The 22,865-nt window shown below is 45.2% G+C and overlaps 1 protein-coding gene across 2 annotated transcripts in view; it reads right to left on the bottom strand.

The window, feature by feature from the left end:
- RAP1GDS1 (Rap1 GTPase-GDP dissociation stimulator 1) overlaps positions 1–22,865 on the bottom strand; it is a 226,473-nt gene that overhangs the window by 19,144 nt on the left and 184,464 nt on the right. For both annotated transcript variants that reach the window (XM_082244132.1, XM_082244133.1), the window contains 4 exons: positions 19,908–20,042; positions 17,756–17,881; positions 12,871–13,010; positions 6,270–6,396 (listed from right to left, as the gene is read on the bottom strand). In XM_082244132.1, the coding sequence (XP_082100258.1) occupies positions 6,270–6,396; positions 12,871–13,010; positions 17,756–17,881; positions 19,908–20,042 (528 nt within the window). The remainder of the gene's footprint in view (positions 1–6,269; positions 6,397–12,870; positions 13,011–17,755; positions 17,882–19,907; positions 20,043–22,865) is intronic.

The raw sequence follows: 22,865 nt of genomic DNA, 5'->3' as shown, positions 1-22,865 counted from the left end.
CCATTTTCGTGCGCGATCGTAGACGTGGAGGAATCATCCTCACTATCAGAGGATTCCAGGCGCATGGTTGCAGACCCAGAAAGGTGACCCACATCTGCGACTACCGAATCAGATTCAGGATCTGATGAGATAGATGAGGCAGGGGGAGGCAGGGGGCGCTTTTTGCTAGCCCGTCGCCTGAAAGCCACCTCCACCCGGGACACAATTGAATCCAGGACCGCCGTTAGTGCATGGATGGAGGACTGGGACCCGGAGGGACCCGCAGCCTCAGAGAGGGTATTAGGTGGTCTATCTAAAAAGAGAAAAAAAAATGCCAGGACCAAAGATCCCAGCAAGGAACTAGGTAGAAAAAAACTGAGTGGCTATAGCAGAGAGAGGGAGTATACCCCCTGGGAATGCCCATGGGTGTAGCCTGAATTCATTTCTGCTTAGTGCCCTACTCCTGTAGGGGGGCAGTATAACCCAATGGTTATGAATACCAGGAGCTGTGTCTGTCAATGAACAAAAGAGAAAATAGGATTTTTGTACTCTCCATAAAATCCATTTCTCTGAGTTCATCGACAGACACAGCGCTCCATAAATCATAGCTAGTGGGTTATATTGCCTGCTCCAGGAGTAGGACTAGGCAGAACAAAAAAACACCTAGCTACGTCCAAAAGCAGTGTCAAAATGAAAATGGTGGGGAAAATAACCCAAAGCTAAACATTAAACCCCCAACCAAGACACAGGAGCCTTAACCGGGTCACAGGAGCCCCATCATGAAAAATAAAAAGGTTTAAAAAAAAAAAACACCCCCCAAGAGGGAACAGCCCCTCTTAAACAGCAGACTGCAAAACTTTGCAGCCAAAAGAAGCATTCGCAGATGCTAAAGTATCTACCTTATAGAATTTCAAGAAGGTATGCATAGACGACCAAGTGCCCGCTTTGCAAACTTGCGATATTGAAGCCTGATGACGGAAGGCCCAAGAAGCACTCAGCGCCCGGGTAGAATGCACCGTGACAGGGAAAGGTGAAACCTGACCTTTATTGGAATAGGCCTGAGTCACCGTCTGTCTGATCCATCTGGAGATGGTAGCCAAAGAAGTAGTCAGCTTTTTTCTTGGTCCATTCGTAACCACAAAAAGCGAGTCTGACCTCCGAAAAGACTCAGTAGCTGCCAGATACACCCGAATTGCATGAATCACATCCAAGGTATGCAAAGCAAATTCCTTGGGATGAGTCGGCTTGGGACACAAGGAAGGCAACACAATGTCCTCATTCAAATGGAAGTCAGAGACAACTTTGGGCAGGAATGATGGACAGGGACGAAGAACCACTTTATCCCTATGGACCACTAAATAGGGATTGTGACAGGATAATGCCGCCAATTCTGATACCCTACAGGCCTAGGTAATATCAAAAGGTGACATCCTTGGTGGCTAACACAGGCAAGAGAATATCCCAAATATTCTCAAATGGAGGTTTCTGGAGAACCGAAAGTACTAAATTGAAATCCCTTGGCGGCAAAAGAGACCGTACAGGTGGAGCCACATGTCAAACCCCCTGAATGAAGGTACGAACTAAAGAATGCGTGGCTAGGGGTCGCTGAAAGAAGATTGCCAGGGCAGACACCTGGCCCTTGATGGTAATCAAGGGCAACTTCTGATCAACGCCCTGTTGAAGAAAGGTTAAGATCCGAGCCACAGAAAAAGGTGGAGGATGAGTGCCAATAGACTCACACCAAGAAATGTATGCTTTCCAAGTACGATGGTATATCTTGCTGGAAGACGAATTCCTCACTTCCACCACAGTAGGGATCACTGATCCAGACAGACCTCTATCCCTCAGTACCTGGTTTCAATAGCTAAGCCATTAAAACCAGTGACTGTAAAGCAGGATGGTAGATCAGCCCTTGGGACAACTTGTCTTCTCTGAGAGGAAGCCCCCAAGGGATGTTTACAGCCACCAGGATGATTGGAAGATCCTCATTCTTGATTCCTCGCAGGAACTGCGTAAGAAGCCTTGGCCGAGGATGATACTGGCCTTACCGTAGCCCTTGGACACGTGCGGCGCCTGTCACAGGACTCTGTGGCCTCGTCATGAACTTCAGTATCCTCCTGTGGAGCCGAACCTGCTAAAGGAGCTGCATGTAGGACTGTGAAAATAGAACTTTCTTGAAGGTAAATATAACCAGACTCAGAAACTGTATGCAAATCTGGAGAGAGAACGGTCTTAGTGACAGCAGCCGGTGAATCACGACCTGTAGTTACTGAAATTTGTCCAGAGGAAGGACCACCCTTGTCAGGATTAAAATCAGACCTAGGTAATTAAATTCCCTGGACAGGGATGGGGGGGGGGACCTTAGGTAGTTTGGACATTACCTGAACCTTTGCAGGAATTAAATCCGCACAGGGAGACTCAGGACCAAAAAATATCTGAAAAGAACAAGCTTTGCCCCCTTTCTGGGTACCCCCAAAAGAAACATTTTGCGGATCTCCTTGATGCTCACCAAAGAAGTTCACGGGGCCGGAAACCAGCGAAGATGTCCCCCCCATCCCAATAATGGGTGAGGGCAGACCTTCATGATGAAGTGGTCTTGCCTGCGGGTCCAGAGGAGCTAGCTCTAGGCTTAGAATATTTGAAAGATCTTTTTCCCTTATTCTCAGAAGCACAAAATAATTTTCTATGGGCTGAGAAGGAGGGTCCTTGTCTGCGACAAGGCTCCTTCCCCTTCCTGGATTGTGGCAGGATGCCACAATGCCCCAAACAAGCGATTGCCTTAAAGGGGCAGAACAAAGAGCTTTCTTAGAGGCTCGGTCTGTGGACCAATTCTTAAGCCACAGCACGCACCTAATCACCACCCCTGAGCCCCGGTTCACACTTGTGCGTGTGCGGGGTTTGCATGTAATGTCGGAGCGCACTGCTCCGACATTACATGCGATCGGCTGTGCGGTGCGAGTTTAGCCATACAGTTTGTATGGCTAAATTCGCACCGCAGCCGCACCAAACACGCACAGGGACCCTTTTTGGAAGCCGCATCAGGATCGGATCACACAGCGGTTCACACTTGTGCGATCCGATCCTGTGCGAACTGCACGATCGTACTGCGATATGCGATCAAACTGGGGGTGTCGTTAAGATTACATTGACACCCCCAGCGTATCGCATATGGCAGTGTGAACTGCTGGGGGTGCGTGTGCGATGCGGGAACAGGCTGCGGATTCGCAGCCTTCCCGCACTCGCATAAGTGTGAACCGGGGCTGAAACAGAAAGTTTGGGCAGCACAGGAGCTGTATTCAAAGCTGTATCGCAAATAAACTGCAGCCCATGGGGCAACTGGTCCGCTAAATCAACATAAGCAGCAGGTACCTGCTCACCTCCAAGGCCCTGGCACAAAAGCTTGGCCCATTCAGTTAGGGTCTGAAACACCAGGGCTGAGGCAAAGCCTGGGCCGCAATGCCGAACCAGCCATAGTAAACATGCGTGCCACAGCCTCTGCTTTTTTGTCAGCCAGGGCCTTAAAGGACGGGGATTCCTCTACTGGGATCATGGTTGCTTTATTCAACCAGCGGGGGTCAGGGGGTGTGATATTAAATCCCCCTGGACGGGCCGCGTCCATGGCGGCATCAGGCCCAGAATCAGATGAGACAGCCTGAGCAGGGGACACTTCCTCCTGGGCCTTTGCCCACATGCCACTTCCACTCGGGACACTAAGGACTTCAGGACTGCCGTCAGAGCAACCATGGGAATCTGGGGTTCCGAGGGACCTGCCACCTCCATGAGGGGGTCAGTGGGGGAGATTTGACCCCGAGGCTCCATAAGGAAAGGAAGACCTTGAAGTACAAAAACGATCTTTTAGCAACCACTAAAGGATCCCCACAAGGCTCAGGGTACCTATCAGCAGAGAGAGAGAGAGAGAGAGAGATAACAGGGACCCCAAAGACTCACCCTACCGACTGGAGGAGCGTAGAGAAATCAAATCCAGCTTCATCATGGACATTATCCCTATTCATATGTCCCGGGCACAGGAAGAGGAAACTAAGGAGGAGGAAGAGCTTCGGCATTCCCACGAGGCTTCAGCTGTTTCTGACATCATCTGGTTACACAAACATGGCCGTCAACCGGAGACCAGCCAGACTAAGAAAATGGCCACCATCAGCTACAAACCCTGAAGCATGCTACTAGGATCTTTCCTGCACCCTCTGCAAGTCGACCCCCCTAAAGGTAAGACACACGTTTAGGGGAGACTCAGCTGTGCACTCTGCACCGGTCTCTGCACTGGGACCCCCTGCACTATACCCAAGACTGCAAACAGCAGGGCATGCACCTAGGGGTCTCCTACACTGGGACCCCTCCAGACTACCAGGGTGGGACACACACTATCCTAGGACTCTTACAGAGTGGAGATAGCGGGGGAGACCCCAGGGGTCTCTGCTGCATTCTATGCCCTAGGACCCCCACCAGACTTTAAATCCAGACAGGTGGGAATGGGAGTGGGGGAAGCCCAGCTTAGTGAGGGATTGAAGGTGGGAGAAGGGAACCTGTAGGCAGGTCCGACTGTCCCTGGGAGGTTACCCCGGTCCACCCCAAAGAAAACCACCGAAAGGAGAGAGGGGGGGGGGGGGGAACTGTACTTATCCTTCCATGGTGGGGGTAACGCTCCAGGCAGAACTCCTCACCACCGAAGTAGCGGAGCTGTCAGCCAAGGGACTGCTGCGACTCAGACTCAAGCCCGGTTGTATGCGACCCTGCAGGACGTTTAACTCGTGGGCCATCCTCTGTCCCTGGGGCTATGTCGCGGCCAACCTAGTGTGTAGCTGCAGTCTGCACGCACTCGCCGGTTGGGTTCGGAAACCAATGGATCTAGATTATCCAGCTTGTCGCCCAGCCCGGCAGTTGATTGTAGATCTCCCAAGAGAAAAACAAAAAAGATGTAAGGAAGGAGAAAATTTCTAGGACCCGAGATTCCGGGAGGGAGTTTAGGTCCTTACTCCTGACTAGACAGATTAAAACTGATTACCTAGAGCAGAGAGGGGGGTTATATACCAGCTGTGGACGGCCCATGGGCGTAGCCAGGTGTTTTTTGTTCTGCCTAGCCCTACTCCTGGAGGAGGCAATATAACCCACTAGTTATGATTTATGGAGCGCTGTGTTTGTCAATGATTGAAAATAAATATATTTTGTCAGGCTTTTAGCTGGTACACTGTTAAAGAGGTTGTAAACCCTCACATATACCCAGTGAAGGGACTGTCCATAGGTGGCACACAGAGCTAAAACAAATCCTTCTACAGAAGTTCTGTCTATCTGCAGTCTACTCTACATCCAGATTCAAAGTCCAGATTTTTTAAAGCTGGTCTGAGCTGTTCGAAAAAAGGGGATGGGGAGCTGAAGTTGCAATCAGTAAAGCTCCGTGTGGAGAGTTCTGAGAGCTGATTGGAAGAAAAAGACACACCCCCTTCACACTGTACACTGGAACAGAGCAGAGACAGTCAATCAGCTGGAGATCCCTCCCCTGTCACCATTTTTCTCTTGGTGTCAGGAAAACTTTTCAAAAGTAATTCATATTAATTCATAGCAGAGGAATGAAACAGCAGACAGAAATGACACTTAGTACTCTTAATTGAGACAAGTACACACTATAGAGGGATATGCTTTATTCATATTTTATGTCTGAGGTTTACAACCACTTTAATATACCGACTTATATCTGGCAATAAACAAAACAGTTTGACACAAATATGCATTTTATACCAACAGCCTTATTGCTCATGGCCAGATGGGCCGTACGATGTCAAATCTGAGTGCTTTTTCAGGGTTGTATGACCTTACACGTGTTGACGTATGTTTTGTACAGAAACCCATGTGATCAGTAGAATTAGCTGTCATAGTGTTCACATGATCAGGAACTAATCCAAGGGTTTCTGATCATTAGTCTCAGACTAGCGCTATCTTGAAACTAGGAGCTGCAGTTCCAAACAGAAATCAATTATATTAAAATTTCCCCAATATGTAATTGTACTGGATTATGTTCATTAAATTGAGGATGAGAAAATGGTGTAAAGAGAGGCAGTAGAGTTTTTTTATATTCTTGACACAATATAACTTTAAGATTACAGCTCACACTCTGATCATTCCAATGAAGACCTATAAACCCAACATTACACAGACTGCTAAAGTAACACTTGTGTATCTCACTTAATTTATATGTAGCTGATCACAAACTAAACTATTTTAATGTACTAGTGGAAAGTTAATAAGAAAAAGGAATATATCCTTTAAAAAAAACTCACGTAATTCTAATGCGGCTATTAATCCCAAGGCAACAAGTGCTTCATTTTGCATTATTACATGTTCGCTGGTTGCCATGGTGACTAAGTGCTTGATGCCTCCACTTTCGACAATGGTTCTAATTACATCCTATGGAAGAGAGAAATCAAGCAATAAAAGAAAACAGATTTGCATGAAATTGCTATCCCATCCGTATACAGTACAAAGTATCCAGTGGTCCAAGGCACTTTTTTTTTTAATAACACAAATGACATACATTTCATGGTCTTAGAATATCCTGAGCAGCTTGTTGGGTCATTAGGTCAATTAAAACCTGATGTCCCATTGTCCAAAATTTTTAGAGGCAATTATAGCTCATATCCATTAACTCTTCCAAAAAAATCCTCTAATTTAAAAGTAATAGAAAGAAAAGAACTGCCTGCTGTGGGATAAGGCAGATTTCTGCTCTGTGCTGTATGCCTCTTTGGTAAGGTATATGTGTAGCAGTTGAAAAAAAAAGAGCTAAAAAATGAAGCAAAAGATAGGTTAAAAAAAAAAAAAAAAAAAAAAAAAAAGAAAAACTTAACATTCACAGCTCAGCACATAACATATTTATCTTGTTATTCAAGATTCATGTCATCACTTATCCCACAATGTTCTAGCAGACCAAATGATGTATGTGATGTAAAAAAAAATGTCCCTTGACCCCTTCAATCAGAGCGTATAATTAAACAATGCATACATTTTGCTTACTTTCAGTGAAAACAACTAGTAGATTGAGAAGTTTAAGCGCCTAAAGTTGCATGCAGATCTGGGAAATTTCTGTAAATTTTAAGCTTGACCCTGCCCCCCTCATTTCCCTACTGATCAGTAGGGCCTCTCATCACATTACAGCAGGGGTGGGCAATTGCAGTGCTCTAGCTATTGCTGAACTACAAGTCCCATCATGCCTCTGCATATCATGCCTGTAACTCAGTTTTGCAAAGCTTCATGGGACATCTAGTTCCACAACAGCTGGAGGGCTGCAGTTGCCCACCCCTACATTACAGGATCTGATCTATATGGAGGCATAGATGAAGCTTAATAAATCCCTTGATTTATTACGTGCACATTTGCCAAAGTTGTTAAAGCGGAACTCTGCTAAAAAGGAGAAGTTCCACTTTAAGTCTATCTCCCATCTCCCCTGCCACATTTGGCATGTCACTGGGGGTGGAGGAGAGGGGTGCCTAGTTTTGACAGGTACCCACTCCCACTTCCGCTCAAAACGCCAAGGTGATCTGAGCAGAAGTTCTCCTCTCTTCGCATTCTTCTGGGACATGCCACAGGTCCCAGAAGACCGCGGAACCATTTACAAAGTGCAGCACGGCATGTGCAGTGGGTAGGCGGCTGTGAAACTGAAAGCAGCATAGCCAGCTGCTCATAGTAAGTATGCCAGCACCAGGAATCCAAAGACTAGTGAAGGAATAGTCCGGGTGAGGACAGTTCTGGCCCTCGGGACAGGTAAGTGTCCTTTTATTAAAAGTCAGCAACTACAGGTTTTGTAGCTGCTGTTTTTTTTTTTTTTTTTTTACCAGAGTGAACAACTGCTTTAAGGTTGTCTAAAGTAGTGTTCATAAAGGTGCTTTGAAAATATTAAATTTCATAGCATTAAATAACTGCTGTGAACTACTGCAATATTAGAAATGCATACAAGCCTCTCCAATAACTTTTTTTATTAAAGAATATTCTGTTAAATTCACTTTAAAACAAAAAAATTTAGCATTTCAGGAAAAAACTAAATTAAAAGAACTTCAGAAGTATATTTTATGAATTAGGTTTTTGAGTTATACTTAAAGAAAAATCATTTGTAATAAAACTCAGCATTTGTGGTGGTTACAGATACATAATTTTTATTCTCCATGCTCAGTGTGTCCCTGTACCTAACAGACCACCAAAGTGAACAGTGGCAGCTTCAGGAAGCTTAGAACGGAAGCTTGTATGGAAGTTGTTAGGTCTTAATACATGGAAAAGGAAACTCTCACTAAGAGTTGATTGTGGTGTTTATTATTACACATAACAGGAAGACTGACACCTTTTCCTGTGATGTTGGGTTGTTCACACAACTAAGCAGGCACAATGGTATGTTTATTTGAAAATATAATTATGATTTTTATATTTAAATAAAGACACTGTTGCAGTGTCTATTCAGGGCACGGCATTCCCCTTTCCCCCATTCACTTAATCCTCGCCTCTCCAGAGCTCCTCCGCAACTCCTTTACCATTAAAACAACTAGCATCAGAGCATAGGGGATGTAGCGATGTCCCCTCTTTATCATATTACAGTGCTCAGGCCTGCTGGGCTAAAGCAGGGAGAAGGCAACATGCTCCCTTATACCCAGAAGCCGTTGGTATCCGTCACAGAGAAAGAAGCACCTAGGTAATGCTGAGAAAGTATAAAGTGGTCGGGGGGTGCTTTGCAAAGATACTGTTGCTTTGCTCTGAACAGCACAGTGGCGGTGTCTCTTTAAATCATGTCTAAACAGTGATCACACAACAAGCCATGACAAAATGATAGCATGAGTAGCAGGCATTATTGTTAAAACATCACATTATTTTCAAGTATTGTCATCACTGTTTACTTTATGACTTAGTAGAAATAAAGGTACGTGGATAATTCACTTCTCATGGGTAAAACATGGAGGTTCAACTCAGAGCTGGGCCAATAGAAAGTCCTGGTCAGTACCGAAGACCGATGAGGGATCAAGACTATCTACCCAGAACTTTGAAAACTTGGTGGTGTTACACTTTACAGAACTAAGTGCAACTGTGTCCTGCCTGGCCTACTGTAATACGATGGCCAGCAGAAGCGCTGTTTTTCTTGGTGAATGTCGGGGGGGGGGGGCAATCTGTCATCCGCTGTGTCCACCAGACACAGCTGATGACAGATCAGTGTAATGGCCCGCTGCCGATACCATGTGATTGTGGTGACCAATCACATAAGATCACATGACAACTATACACAATCGATATTCATATCATTCAGTGTGTAATATTGTGATTGGTCACAGGGATCATATATGGTATAGACAGGGCCAATCATAGCCCATCTGTATTATGTGATTAGTTGTGGCTAATCACAATAATACACACTGGATGATTGGATTTCATTCAGAAAAACAGTGATTATCAATGTTATAGGAATAGTTTGTAAAAAAAAAAAATCCCAATCACATCCCCAAAGTAGTACAGTGTTAGTATTGTATTTGCATCACTACAAATACTATTGCATTACTATGATACACTGTATTGCTCTGGTCACAGTATGTTAAAAAAAAAAAAAAAGTAATAAAAACATAAATTGAAAACCATTATTAACATTTTTAGTTTTTTTTTAACATATTGTCACCAGTCAGTGTGCCTGATCACTACTACACCAGTTATATGATGGCCCCATACTGCACTTTTTCGGTCCTCAGGAAATAGGATAGGCTGTTGATTTTCAGATATACTGTATATAGCATAGTTTGTGGACTCTATAACTTTCCAACAGACTAAGGCTCCATGTACACGGGACGTTAGAAAAAACGTCCTGCAAAGCTATTTCTGACGCCGGGAAAAAGCAGCTGTTAAACGTGCTTTCAGTAGCTTTTTCCATTTGCGTTATTGCACGTTTGGCCACGTTGCTTTTAGCAGCGTTTTTCTGCCTCCATTCAAAATCAATGGTTCCCTATGGGAGCCTATTGATTTGAATGGAAGGCGCACCGCAAGTCAGATCAGGATGATCCGACTTGCGGCGCGACCTGCACTATGAGAATCTTGAGGGGGAACTCCACCCAAAAATGGGAAAAAAATTGCGTGGGGTTCCCCCCCAGGTTCCAAACCAGGCCCTTCGGGTCCGGCATGGAATTTGAGGGTAGCCCCACGCCGAAAAAACGGCGTGGGGTCCCCCCCAAAATCCATACCAGACCCTTATCCGAGCATGCAGCCCGGCAGGCCAGGAAAGGGGAGGGGACGAGCGAGCGGCCCCACCCCCCCTGGACCACACCAGGCCACATGCCCTCAACATGGGGGGGTGTTGGTGCTTTGGGGCAGGGGGAGCTCTGCACCCCCCACCTCAAAGCACCCTGCCCCCATGTTGATGAGGACAAGGGCCTCATCCCCACAACCCTGGCCGGTGGTTGTGGGGGTCTGCGGGCAGGGGGCTGATCGGAATCTGGAAGCCCCCTTTAACAAGGGGGCCCCCCAGATCCCGGACCCCCTCCCTGTGTGAATGGGTATTGGGGTACACTGTACCCCTACCCATTCACCCCATAAAAGATAGTGTATGTAAATAATGACAGGAGACGTTTTGGAAAGTTTATTAAAAATCTTCATCCGGCTCTTCGGGGTCTTCTCCTCTCCGGGGGTCTTCTGCTCTTTTGCTGTCCGCCCTTCTGCTATCCTCTCTTCTTGTCTTCTCCTCTCCGGGGGTCTTCTGCTGTCTTCTCTCCGTGGGGTCTTCTGCTCTTTTGCTGTCCGCCCTTCTGCTGTCCTCTCCTCTCCGGGGGTCTTCTGCTGTCTTCTCTCCGTGGGGTCTCCTGCTCTTTTGCTGTCCGCCCTTCTGATGTCCTCTCTTCTTGTCTTCTCCTCTCCGGTCTTCTGCTCTTGTGCTGTCGGCTGTCGGCTCTCCTTCTTCCTCCGGTCCTCCTCCGACGACGTCTCCAGCGATTATGCCGGCCTCTGGTCTCTGCAGCTTATTATATAGCCATTAGGGGCGTGGCCGCCAGATGACGTCATCGGGAGACCACGCCCCTTGTGTCACATGTGACGTCACATGTGACACAAGGGGCGTGGTCTCCCGATGACGTCATCTGGCGGCCACGCCCCTAATTGCTATATAATAAGCTGCAGAGACCAGAGGCCGGCATAATCGCTGGAGACGTCGTCGGAGGAGGACCGGAGGAAGAAGGAGAGCCGACAGCCGACAGCACAAGAGCAGAAGACCGGAGAGGAGAAGACAAGAAGAGAGGACATCAGAAGGGCGGACAGCAAAAGAGCAGGAGACCCCACGGAGAGAAGACAGCAGAAGACCCCCGGAGAGGAGAGGACAGCAGAAGGGCGGACAGCAAAAGAGCAGAAGACCCCACGGAGAGAAGACAGCAGAAGACCCCCGGAGAGGAGAAGACAAGAAGAGAGGATAGCAGAAGGGCGGACAGCAAAAGAGCAGAAGACCCCCGGAGAGGAGAAGACCCCGAAGAGCCGGATGAAGATTTTTAATAAACTTTCCAAAACGTCTCCTGTCATTATTTACATACACTATCTTTTATGGGGTGAATGGGTAGGGGTACAGTGTACCCCAATACCCATTCACACAGGGAGGGGGTCCGGGATCTGGGGGGCCCCCTTGTTAAAGGGGGCTTCCAGATTCCGATCAGCCCCCTGCCCGCAGACCCCCACAACCACCGGCCAGGGTTGTGGGGATGAGGCCCTTGTCCTCATCAACATGGGGGCAGGGTGCTTTGAGGTGGGGGGTGCAGAGCTCCCCCTGCCCCAAAGCACCAACACCCCCCCATGTTGAGGGCATGTGGCCTGGTGTGGTCCAGGGGGGGTGGGGCCGCTCGCTCGTCCCCTCCCCTTTCCTGGCCTGCCGGGCTGCATGCTCGGATAAGGGTCTGGTATGGATTTTGGGGGGGACCCCACGCCGTTTTTTCGGCGTGGGGCTACCCTCAAATTCCATGCCGGACCCGAAGGGCCTGGTTTGGAACCTGGGGGGGAACCCCACGCAGTTTTTTTTCCCATTTTTGGCGTGGAGTTCCCCCTCAAGATTCTCACAGTGCAGGTCGCGCCGCAAGTCGGATCCGACTTGCGGTGCGACTTCCATTCAAATCAATAGGCTCCCATAGGGAACCATTGATTTTGAATGGAAGAAAAAAAACGTATAACGTGGCTGAACGTAGGTTCATCACGTTCAGTCACGTTTAGTCACGTTCGGCCGCGTTTCTGCGTTTGAAACGTCGGGAAACACACGTTCGAACGCAATATAATTGCGTTCTAAAAAAAGTCCCTGAACGCAACTGCCTGCAAATGACTGTAAACTACCATGTGTACATGGACAGATAAGATAACATGGAGCTGCGTTCAGGGACTTCTGAAAAAAACGCCCAACTGCTCCTAAACGTCCATTTCCAGCGTCCCGTGTACATGGAGCCTTAATATTACACCGACTTGGGTTATTTTCACCAAAGAAATGTAACAGTACACACTTCGGCCTAAATTCATTAAGATTATTTATTTTTGCAACATCTTATATTATAACAGAAACAAAAAAATATTTTTTTTTTTTTCCAAAATTTTCAACCTTTGTTTTGTTTATTCAGCAAAAAAATTAAAAACCCAGTGGTGACCAAAAGAAAGCTCTATTTTTGTGAAAAAAAAATTATAAAAATTTCATATGGGTACAGTGTTGCATGACCGCGTAATTGTCATTCAAAGTGTGACAGCGCTAAAAGCTGAAAACTGGCCTGGGCAGGAAGGGGTGAAAGTGTCCGGTATTGAAGTGGTTAATCTAATGAAGCTGTATGTGAAATTGGTGTACAATGTTACAATGTATACATAAAGAGGGTAAGATTACCAACTCTACAATATATGATTTGATAGGAAACAGACCTTTGATTTGCTGTGTCGTATGAGAGCTGAAAGCAACCTGTTAGACTCGCCCATAACTCCAGCATGGTCTTTGGCTTCACACCATTCTACGAGGCGCTCAACTAGTTCAACGTTCTTCCCCAACTGTTCAGCGGCCTCAGCTGCAGAAAGATGTTTATATTATCATTTTTTTACAGGGTACCCAGTTGATCTTTTTGTGCAGATATAATGTGGATTTTAAAAAGAAACCTTATGCAATATTACAATTATTTTTACAGTAGAGCTGCACGATTCTGGATAAAATGAGAATCACGATTTTTTTTGCTTAGAATAAAGATCAAGATTCTTGGCGTAACATCATCTTTTACATTATACAAAAAAAAATTGTAACTAACTTTTTTCGGTTTCGTTTTTTTTAAACTCATTAAAGTGTATTTTTTTCCCTAAAAAAACTGCGTTTGAAAGACATCTGCGCAAATACCGTGTGACATAAAAGATTGCAACGATCGCCATTTTATTTTCTAGGGTCTCTGCTAACAAATATACATATAATGTTTGGGGGTTTTAAGTAATTTTCTAGCAAAAAATACTGATTTTAACAAGTGTCAGAAAAAGGCTTAGTCTAAGTGGTAAACTGCCCTCCTCTAGGGCCATTACACACGGGCTGTCCGCCCGGCGGACTCCATTTTGCTCAGCGGGGATTGATTCGCCGATCCCCGCTGAACAGGAAGTTGATAGGTCCATCTCTGTGCTGAGATGGACCTCTCAGATCCCCACTCTCCTCTATGGGAGATCGGATGAAAACGGACCGCCTGTCCGTTTTCATCTGATCCTTAAGACAGATGGAAAATAGGGTTTCCATCCATCTGGATTTCATGGACAGGATCAGATTGGATAGCAGCGGGTGTCAGCGGACAGGTCACCGCTGACATCCGCTGCTCCATAGGGATGCATGGAGCATCTGATCAGGTCCGCCTGAAAAACTGACAGGTGGACTGATCAGAAAGCAGGTGTGAAAGGGGTCTTACAGATGGAAGTTCATTCCTTTGTATCATTTCCTTCTTTTAGATCGATGTAAAACTTTGAGTTTATAGTTATCTAACAGCCTTGTTGCCAATGTTGATAAACATTTGCTGGAGGCTTTTTTTTTTTTTTTGACAGCTGTGAGCAGAGAACAGCTCTGTATGAATCGAGGAAATGCCCATTTAAGATCGTGAGGGGGGGTGAATTCAGAACCTGATTTTTTCATGATTAATCGTGCAACTCTACTCTACAGTGTTATATTTTCCGTGACCATATTTACCATATAAATTTGTAGATTCTTCTCTTCGGTGAAATGTATTAGACTGTACTTTCACCTCCCTGGCTGAATAAATTCTGTGACAAAATAACTTAAAGGACAAGCCACCCTAAGTGTATGGAGTGGTAGGAACAGCAGCCATAGCAGTAATAAGCACACTAATCGTGTTCCATTAATAAGCAAAAAGGAAACATAGCATAGCATGTATTCGCAATGAGAAAATATATCTATCAAATGACTTCCTGCTTGGCCCATCACTGAGAGGAGCAGTCTCACTGGCTATTCGGAAGCCACAGGAGGGAAAGCAATCAGCTTAGACTTGTTCAAAAAGTGTTAGATTTACCATAGGACTGCATACTCAGTATTAGAGCTCCGCAGCTGTTTCTGAACATTTCAGAATGTACAGTGGGAAAAAAAAAAGAATCACCCCCCCCTCTTAAAATAATCACGTTGTTGCTTTGCAGCCTGAAATGAAGACAGACACAATTTCTGTTTTATTCAGCTGTATTTAATTTTATGGCAAAAAAAATAAAGAAAATATAAACACAGAATCACTGAGTTGGAAATAAGATCACCCCCTTCTAAAAATGACTTGTAAACTCAATCAGGTGTCATTTTGATCATCTCAGCATGAAAAGAGCTTTCCTGGAGCATTTCAGTCCCTGGTATTGCAACTGAAGCAAACAATTACCTATGGGTGGCAAGGCGCTGTCAAAAGATCTCTGGGATAAAGTTGTTGTCAGGCACAAGCCAGGAGATGGATACAAAAAATGTCAAACCTAGAAGCACAGTGAAGTCTATTATTAAGAAGTGGAAGGTATTTGGTATAACACAGACCCTCCTTGGAACAGGACGTTACTCCAAACTGGATGAAAGAGCCAGGAGGAAACTGGTCAGGGAGGCTACCAAGAGGCCTACAGCAACTCTGAAACAGTTGCAGGAATTTATGACAAAGCGTGGTCTTTGTGTGCATGTGACAACAATATCACAAATTCTCCACAAATATGGCTTGTATGGGAGGGCTGCAAGAAAAAAAAGCCACTTCTAAAGAAAGGCCATATGCAGTCATGACTAAGCTTTGCAAAAATGCACCTTCAAGATTCTGAGGCCACATGAACTAAAATGTAATTTTGTGGCCTCAACACCAAACAATATGTCTGGTGGAAATCCAATATAGCTCCCGATCCAAATAACACCATTGCTACAGTAAAGCATGGAGGTGGTAATATCCTGTAATGGGGGTGCTTCTCTGCTGAAGGGACTGAAGCACTTGTCAGGATAGGAGGAAAAATGGATGGGGCAAAATAGCATCAAATCTTGAGGAAAATCTGCTGCCCTCTGCCAGAAAGTTGTCAATGGGGAGAAGGTTAACCTTCCAACATGGCCATGACCCAAAGCACACAGCAAAAATGGTCACACTGTGGTTGAAGGAGAAAAAGGTGAATGTCCTTGCCTGACCTAGTCAGAGCTCAGACTTAAAACTCATTGAAAACCTGTGGAATGAACTGAAGTCTACAATCCACAAACAGTCACCATCAAATTGAACTGAACCTGAGTAGTTCTGCAAAGAAGAGTGGGCAAATATTGCAAAGTCTATACGTGCAAAGTTGGTAGAGACATATTCCAACAGACTAAAGGCTGTAATTAAAGCAAAAGGTAGTTCAACAAAATACTGACACAATGGGGTGATCCTTTTTCCAACTCAGTAATTCTGATTTTTTTTTTTTTTTTTTAATGACATGTGGTTGTTATAAAAGAGAAAGCAAACATGCAACACTCAAGTCCATGTAATGGAAATCAGTAGCGCAATCCCACATACCACTCACTAAATTACATACATAAATTGCATAATATTATTTGTGAGCAATAGTCCATCAAAAAAAGTGAAAATGAGCAACACTCCATCAATATAAATAAAAGGCAATATGAGTAGCTTGACTCTGGAGAGACAGTAATATCCCGATGTGACAGGAAAATCACCTCACACTCCACCTAGCAGTATGTGATCCCACTCCCAACTTTAAAGCCACTCACCAGAACAAATTGCCTTCCATTCTCATGGACAAGGCAAATTCATAGTTACATAGTATGTGAGGTTGAAGACAATAGTCCATCCAGTTCAACCTGTGTAGGTGTGTGTGGCTGTAATCATCTCACATACCCCTGAATGTTCTGATCCTTGAGATGTACATCTAAGAGTCTTTTGAAAGCCACCATACTTCCCGCAGAAACCACCTCTTGTGGTAGAGAATTCCAAAATCTTGTAGCCCTAACAGTAAAGAACCCCCCACGTTGCCTGAGGTTAAAACGCTTCTCCTCTAATCGCATTGTATGCCCTCGAGTCGTCATGCAATCCTTTCGACTGAATAGCTGTTTTTCTATGCTGAGATCACCATTGAGATATTTATAAATTGCTATCATGTCCCCTCTCAGGCGTCTCTTCTCCAGGGAGAATAAATCAAGCGATTGCAGACGCTCTTCATAATTAAGGTCCTCCAATCCCCTAATTAGTAATTCACTTAACAACAGTTCAACCCGGTCCTCTAGATGCTTGGAAACAATCCTTACACCTCCTTTTCCACCAACTCTCTGGATGAACATCTCCCAACAAGCTACTCTCTTAACATGAGTTCTGTCAACAGCTCAAGGCTCAGCGCTGCTCCGTCCCCGGGTACTGCTCTGCCCACTGCTATCTATTACTATTGAAGTAGCGGCATTTTAGTATTTATTATATTTTTCACCTAAGTGCGGGGGATTAGTGTATTTATTTGGAAAGTTATGTTGGTGTTATAAGTTGCACTAAATACAACTGAATAAAACAAAAACTGCATCTGTCTTTATTTCAAGCTGTAAAGCAACAAAATTGATTATTTTAAAAGGGGGATGATGCTTTTCTATAACCAATGTATATGATGATTACGATGATACCTCAAAGTCTCAGAACTTTATTTACATTGACACCAAGATCTTCACAGAACTGATAGGTGCATTTTAAAGGCTAAGTTCACCTTTTAGTAACATGTTACAACTATATTTAGGGTGTAACATGTAACTATGCACCAGTCCCCGCACCTCCCGATAACCCCCCCCCGTGACAGTGGGCGTGGGAGCCTCTGCCTGCACCCTCTATCACAATTTAAAAACAGAGTGGCTGTGCAGGGCTCAATCTACACAGCTGCCTTATTCATTTGCAGGAATCTGTGAAGGAATCAACTAAAACTCCCATATAACCACAATGGTAGACTGCTTGCAGTTCTCAAGGAACTCTGAGGGCGCTGATTAGCACGCTCATATTCCATTAACACTTCATAAAGCTTTCAAACAGAAAGCCCGTACAGAGGTATGGGCAGAAAACTGTAGGCGATGTCTGCAGGAGCCAGACATTGCACCCATGATCTGCCAATTGCGGGTGCAATGCTCTGTAAAAAAAAAATTACAACGCACGTTTAAAACGTGCATTTATTTTTTTTAAGAGGTGAACTTCAAGCAAACTTTATACACAAAAAAAAAAAAAAAACAGGCATAACATCGAACATCTTTGAAAGTCTTCAATACCTCTAAGAATCTAATAAAAGGTATTTAGTTCCTTGCACATCATTCTTTTACCTTGAGCATCTATTAACATCCGCAGTGTTCCCAAAAGTTTAAACTGGACTGGAGGCATTTCAGACTTCAGAAACTTCAGCACTTCCTCTGCTACTCCAGCTGACAGCATTTTTGCTTTATTGACAACTGTGAAGGGGAAAAAAAACATAAAAGAAAGCCTTTTGTGAATGTGTCTTTCTACATGCGGGTAGAAAAACGTCACTGAATCAGCACTAGTTCATTCCTTTTAAGAGAAAGAACTGTTGCAATTATGAATCACAATACCAGGCTAATTTACATTTAGTATCAGAACCAATTTTCTTCTTTACATGTCCCACCTCCCGCCAAGTTTTATAATACAATTCTCACACACAAAGTGCTTTGATACTTATGGGTGCAGAGCAGAACTGCCTACATAATGCTAACTATGATTTCACTTTTCCTTCCCTGGTCAGTATTTCTCTAAGGAAAACATTAGTAAGGACAGAAATGTGAAAGTCTATACATTTCGCAGTACTTTATCAGGACACATTTTACTTTTCAGCAGAGGACTTCTTGAGGAACCTGTAGATGATTTTGTTTAATGCAGGATTAAGTAATATTAACACACAGCCTTCTTTCAGCTATTGGTAGAAATAGTGACTAAATAGGTCAGAAAATCTTGCTTACCCCTCCCTTCTACACTGGGCAGCCACCACTTCACAATGGATAAACACAAAAGCTAGTTAAAGTGGAATGTTGGTGTTAGGAGACACGCTGGGGTTGATTTACTAAAACTGAAGAGTGCAAAATCTGGTGCAGCTGTGCATCGTAGTCAATCAGCTTCCAGGTTTTATTGTCAAAGCTTAATTGAAAGAGCTGACTGGCTACCATGCAGAGCTGCACCACATTTTGCACTCTCTAGTTTCAGTAAATCAACCCACTGACGCACACGTTTTGGGGGTAGCCAGACCACACCAGCAGAATTGATCACTTTATATTCTTATGATGACAGATGAAACGTGTCTGCTGAGTGCCTGCAACACATTGTCCATGCTGTTAGCAGGATACTACTTAAAGCAGTGTTCCAGCCTCCCCCTCCAAAAATTAAGTCAGCAGCTACACATACTGTAGCTGCTGATTTTTAATATTAAGACACTTACCTGTCCTGGAGTCCAGCGATGTCGGCACCGCAGCTGATGTTTCCATTGGCTGTCGGGTGCTGCTGCCGCCATTGCCGGTGAGGGAACCCTTACGGCTTCACGGGAGGGTCCCTAATGCACATGAGCGATGCGCATTCGGATTGGCTCGGCGGTGGGGGATGGAGGAGGGGGCCAAACTTCCAAGGGACAGCGCCGCGGCGCTGTCTCCTGGAAGTGGGGAACGGGTACCTGTCAAAAAACAGGTACCCGTTCCCCCCTCCCCCCTGAAAGGTACCAAATGTGACACCGGAGTGGGGAGAAAGTAAATGGGTGGAACTCCACTTTAAAGAGTAAGTTTGCCTTTCCCCAAAAAATGAAAGGGTGAACAGCCAAGTATCTTGGACACCCCTCCTGTCCCGAGTGCACATAGCGGCTGTTATGCCCTGTACTGCTAGTTGCTACACTGCAATGCATAGCCCCAGAATGAGTATCCATCATAATGTTCACAATGGCAAGGGCTCATGAGTCAGCGGGACCACATAATGAATGAGAACTGCATCTTTCTTTGTTGAACCATCTTTCTTTGCTGGAAGAAGCCTCAGATGAGCTTCTCATTTGGTCAGAGACTAAAAATGTTGTTGCAGGTGCCAAGATACGTTCTTCAATCCCAGAGACAGGTAGGAAAAGTTAAGAAAATAAAAATAATCTCCTAAAATGCATCAAAACATTTACCTAGAGAAGGACTTTAAGGTGACCACAAACAGATCCCTCACTGAGGAGGATAGGACGTAGTACATTTTACAATCCTCTTGTAAACTGGATCTAGCTCTGTTGACTATAATAATGAGGAACGCGTGGTAAAACACTTCCATTACATTGGATTACCAATTCATAAAAAAAATGAATGAAGCTTATAAGTAGGAATTACTGGTCCCTTTACATCCTTTAGTGTGAATACTAAAAGCAATGCTCATGTCTGTTGCCTCACTAGTATTCCTAAACATGATACAGCTCTCTAATAGCCACTTTTACAAGGAATAATGTAAACTTACCAGGAATGGCCAAGTTTCTTAGGGCGCTTAGTGCTGCATGCTGTACTGTTACATTGCCATCTTCCACGTGCCTATCTAGGAGATCTATCAGTTTCTGCACAATGCCATTATCCACCATATGGATGCAGTTTCCATCTAAAGTAAACACATTACTGTCAACCCTGGTAGGCAACATACACAAAGACAAGATTGATACGCAGTAAGGATCAGCATGTGGGTCACACAATTTCAGTAGTCAGTGATATCATATGGAAGCTCTTTACTGCAGTTTACATACAGTGGGTACGGAAAGTATTCAGATTAAATTTTTCACTCTTTGTTATATTGCAGCCATTTGCTAAAATCATTTAAGTTCATTCTTCTTCCTCATGAATGTACACATAGCACCCCATACTGACAGAAAAACACAGAATTGTTGACATTGTTGCAGATTTATTAAAAAAGAAAAACTGAAATATCACATGGTACTAAGTATTCAGACCCTTTGCTCAGTATTTAGTAGAAGCCCCCTTTTGATCTAATACAGCCAGGAGTCTTTTTGGGAAAGATGCAACAAGTCTTTCACACCAGGATTTGGGGATCCTCTGCCATTCCTCCTTGCAGATCCTCTCCAGTTCTGTCAGGTTGGATGGTAAACGTTGGTGGACAGCCATTTTTAGGTCTCTCCAGAGATGCTCAATTGGGTTTAAGTCAGGGCTCTGGCTGGGCCATTCAAGAACAGTCACGGAGTTGTTGTGAAGCCACTCCTTCGTTATTTTAAGCTGTGTGCTTAGGGTCATTGTCTTGTTGGAAGGTAAACCTTCGGCCCAGTCTGAGGTCCAGAGCACTCTGGAGAAGGTTTTTGTCCAGGATATCCCTGTACTTGGCCGCATTCATCTTTCCCTCGATTGCAACCAGTCGTCCTGTCCCTGCAGCTGAAAAACACCCCCACAGCATGATGCTGCCACCACCATGCTTCACTGTTGGGACTGTATTGGACAGGTGATGAGCAGTGCCTGGTTTTCTCCACACATACCGCTTAGAATTAAGGCCAAAAAGTTCTATTTTGGTCTCATCAGACCAGAGAATCTTATTTCTCACCATCTTGGAGTCCTTCAGGTGTTTTTTTTAGCAAACTCCATGTGGGCTTTCATGTGTCTTACACCGAGGAGAGGCTTCCGTCGGGCCACTCTGCCATAAAGCCCCGACTGGTGGAGGGCTGCAGTGATGGTTGACTTTCTACAACTTTCTCCCATCTCCTGACTGCATCTCTGGAGCTCAGCCACAGTGATCTTTGGGTTCTTCTTTACCTCTCTCACCAAGGCTCTTCTCCCCCTATAGCTCAGTTTGGCCGGACGGCCAGCTCTAGGAAGGGTTCTGGTCGTCCCAAACGTCTTCCATTTGATGATTATGGAGGCCACTCTGCTCTTAGGAACCTTAAGTGCAGCAGAAATCTTTTTGTAACCTTGGCCAGATCTGTGCCTTGCCACAATTCGGTCTCTGAGCTCTTCAGGCAGTTCCTTTGACCTCATGATTCTCATTTGCTCTGACATGCATTGTGATCTGGAAGGTCTTATATAGACCTTGGGCTCTCTTCAGGAGTAGGACTAGGCGTAAAAAAATTAGACTACGCCCCTGAGGCAGTCCCAGGGGGTATACCCTCATTTCCTGCTATAGAACTTCAGTTTGTAACAAGCAGTGTCAGAAGAATACATAACTCAACCCAACAGAGGAGCGGGTGCTGTGTCCGTCAGTGAACCTCAGAGAAAAGGATTTTACAGTAAGACAAAAATACAGTTTTCTCTTTCGTTCACTGATGGACACAGCTCCATATCTTCTTAGACCCTTGGGATGTCCCAAAGCAGTGTCAATATGAGGAGTGGGAAAAAACACAACAATAGATAGAATTCCCAACAAGGGCTAAACATAGCCAACCAGGTAAACCAGGAACTCAACCAGGAACAGCTGGAGCTCGCAACCAGGAAAAAATACACCCTCAAGAGGCAGGAGCCTCTGCAACCCCAGCCTGCAAAACTTTGCGGCCAAACGCAGCATCTGAAGACGCAAGGCAATCAACCTTCTAAAACTTTGAGAATGTGTGCACAGATGACCATGAAGCCGCCTTACACACCTGAACCACTGACGCCTGATGACGAAAGGCCCAGGAGGCACTAAGTGCCCTCGTAGAATGCGCCTTTACAGGTAAAGGAGGCACCTGACCCTTAAAAGAATAGGCCTGCACCACCGTCTGTCTGATCCTGGCTTTCAATAGCCATGCCGTTAAAGCCATCGACCGTAAAGCAGGATGGAAGATCGTCCTTGAGACAGAAGATCCTCTCTGAGAGGAAGTTTCCAAGGAGTGTCGACTACCAGCCTTACTAGACCTGCGTACCAAGATTGGGGAGGCCAGTCTAGTGCCACCAGAATGACTGAAATCCCTTCCACCTTGATTCGACCTTAGGATGCTGGCTACATCCCGGGCCGCCAGGGCACTTGTGCCCCCTTGACGATTGACATATGCCACAGCCGTAGCATTGTTCAATTGTACCCTTACAGGCGATCCATCCACAGGGACAGACAAAGCCTGATCACTCAAATCTCCAGGATGTTGATAGGCAGATTGGACTCCTCCCGAGTCCAAACTCTTTGAGCCGAGTAAAGTCCAAGACAACTCCCCGCCCGGATAGGCTGGCAACCACTGTCTAATACAGCCTTTTTCAACCAGGGTGCCCAGGCACCCTGGTGTGCCTTGAGGTTTCTTCAGGGGTGCCTTAGCGAAATGCCCCAAAAATTTCCCAAAAATTGTATACAAGGCAGCAGGTGGATGAAGCCTGCCTTTTACGTTACACAAAGTCACAGGTTTTCATTGTGCACCGTTACGACCCTCTTGCTGTCGACCTATGGCATCATCAGTTGATAAGGAGGATGTCAGTCGCCTGCGTAGCATGCTTGTTTGACCCTCCCCTGCTTCTCTCCATA

Source organism: Pelophylax lessonae, assembly GCF_965119305.1.
Source record: "Pelophylax lessonae genome assembly, chromosome: 1".
Lineage (NCBI taxonomy): Eukaryota > Metazoa > Chordata > Amphibia > Anura > Ranidae > Pelophylax > Pelophylax lessonae.
Note: the sequence above shows the minus strand (reverse complement) of the source record. Positions and strands in the feature narration are given on the sequence as shown.